The following is a 2,254-nucleotide window of genomic DNA, read 5'->3' as shown; positions in this document are numbered from 1 at the left end:
GACATCCCAAGTCGCTGAAGGTCTTGCTGAAGGTTCCAGCATTTGCAATTTCCAGGCATTTCTCTCCTATCCAGGGGAGTATCAGCCCAGTTGTGCAGGGAGAAACAGCCCAGCCCAGAGAAGACAAAGCGCCCGCCCCAGGTTATCCAGCAGGACACGGAGTAAGCCGTGCGTTTCCCGGATCAGCTGGAAAGAAATCCTCTTGTGCTGGGTCTCAGCCTCCCTCATCCTTGTCCGCCCGTGTCCCTGGCAGGGTGGTGGATGAATTCCCGGGCAGGGGCTCCTGGGCAGCCCTTTAGAAAGCGGCACTCGAAAGGACCTCTTGTTCCGCCGTGTTCTCCTCCTGTCACAGCCCTGCTCGTGTTAAACCACCCGCAGGAGATGCCAAACCTGTTGTCCCTGCAGAGATGTCCTCGTGTCCCCCAGAACGAGCGGCTCAAGGTGTCCCCAGGGCGCGTCACAGAGCTGAGCTCCAGCTCGGGGCTAAGCCCTGTCTGTGCCTGATCCCGGCATGGACAGCCATGGCACTGAGCCCCCGTGCGTGTCAAATAGAGCCTTTGGCTCTCTCGAGCAGCCCCGTCGTCCCCTGGGGCTCGGAGGCAGACCCAGCAGTGTTGAACCCCCAGGGCAGACGCGGCTCTCGATCCCCCGAGCCTGCCCGAAGGAGGTGGGAGGTGCAGGAGTCAGGTGCCTGCTGGGAAACCATCCCAAATATCCGGGCTGGGCACACACAGGCTCAGCTCCCTCCCCCTTCCACAGCAGAGCCAAATGCCCGAGGTTGAGGTGGAATTTCACCCCGCAGCTCGGGAGAATCCAAGGCTCAGGTTACCGGCTTCCCTACGGCCTCATGGTCCTCGTGCTGAGCCAGCACGGCCCCGCAGGGCTCTCTGCAGCACCTCCTGTGCCCCCGAGGGCTGGCAGGTGGTGCCCACCTTGGGCAGATGGGCTGTGAGGCTGCACCCACACTGGAGGAGCAGGAGAACCCAAAGAACCTTACTCATTATTTTAATAATTAATTAATACAACATATAAATGGCTCATGCTCATAAAGTTGTTCCCACAGTTCTCCCCTGGCTCTGTAAAGCACTGAAAGCTCCCACTGATCCAGTCTGCACCTCCACGGTCCCCAGAGAGACCCCAGCACACTCATGGGACCATGGATCCTCCCAGTTTCTCCCAGTTCCACAGGGCAGGCACTGCCTCAGCTCTGGAGTCTCCCCTGAAACCAGAGACCTCAAGGATTGGATTCAGTTCCTTCCACCACCGAGGATTCTTCCAGCATCTGCAAGTTGCTGGAGGTTGTGCTGAAGAAGGAGAGATGTGCTGAAGGACAAGAGACATGCTGGTCCATTCTCTTTATTCCCAAAACCAAGACACGCACCCCCAGCCAGGGCACTCCCAGCCAACTCTCCCTGCTGCAGCTCTGACTCCTGCAGCCCCACGATCCAAGGGTGGACTTGGCCCCGTATTGAGCCAGGCAATAAAAGCACTGAGCACAGATAACACCAAACACCACTGGAATTGAGCTCACAGGCTGCCCTCAGCACGGCCTCTCCCATGCCAGAGTGGCTGGTTTGGGTCCCCATCCGAGGTTTCCCAGGGCTGCAGCTCCTGGCCCAGCTCTGGTTTGGAGAGTCCTGCCCTGTGACCCCCTTGGGGACCCTCAGCCAGACGTGGAGCTGAGGCCCAAGGGAAGTGCTGGGCTGGGATCTGCTCTGTGGAGATGTTTTGCTCCAGGGATCTGTGGGAGAGTAAGAGCAGAGCCCATGTGGGCACACAGGGGTGCAGGCCCAGGCAGCAGCGTCCCAGAGCCTTGCAAACCCCTGGGGACCCAGTGCTGGGGAAACAGCCTCACTGGGGACCCCACAGCACACAGGACAAATCACCCCTCAAGCTCACAGACTGGAGACTCCAGGGGAGTCCCAGGTTGTTTTTGGGTCAGGGAAGGCTCGAGCCTGAGGAATCTGCTCACCTTGGTGCCCTGTGCAGCCATCAGTGCCACTGCCTTGGTCCTGGCACTGGTGCCTGGGGGAAGAGGATGAGACCCATGAGAGCTCTGGTGCCCCTGGTGCTGCCCCTCTGACGGGCAGCCATGGCTCTGAAGGAGAAACTGAGCTTCCCTCTGCTCCTCTGGAGAGGATCTCCCGAGAGCTGGGGGCACAGGCAACCTTTGGGATCAGTGTGTGGAGTCTGCTGGTTCCTGCTGTGGGATGAGGCAGGATCAGCTGAGATCCTGCCCTGCTCAGCCAGGAAT

At 59.6% G+C, this 2,254-nt stretch overlaps 1 protein-coding gene across 1 annotated transcript in view; it reads right to left on the bottom strand.

Annotated features, from left to right (window-relative positions):
- Positions 1-1,575: 1,575 nt before the first annotated feature.
- The window catches only part of ACAD10 (acyl-CoA dehydrogenase family member 10), a 10,405-nt gene continuing 9,726 nt past the window's right edge, over positions 1,576-2,254 (bottom strand). Inside the window, exons 13-14 of the mRNA XM_031059492.1 lie at positions 1,973-2,025; positions 1,576-1,741 (exon numbers count right to left, since the gene is read on the bottom strand). Coding sequence (XP_030915352.1) covers positions 1,993-2,025 — 33 coding nt within the window. The 3' untranslated portion in view covers positions 1,576-1,741; positions 1,973-1,992. The remainder of the gene's footprint in view (positions 1,742-1,972; positions 2,026-2,254) is intronic.

The sequence above is a fragment of the Geospiza fortis genome, unplaced genomic scaffold, assembly GCF_000277835.1.
Source record: "Geospiza fortis unplaced genomic scaffold, GeoFor_1.0 scaffold145, whole genome shotgun sequence".
NCBI lineage: Eukaryota > Metazoa > Chordata > Aves > Passeriformes > Thraupidae > Geospiza > Geospiza fortis.
The sequence above is the reverse complement of the archived record's forward strand: the minus strand, read 5'-3'. Positions and strand labels throughout refer to the sequence as shown.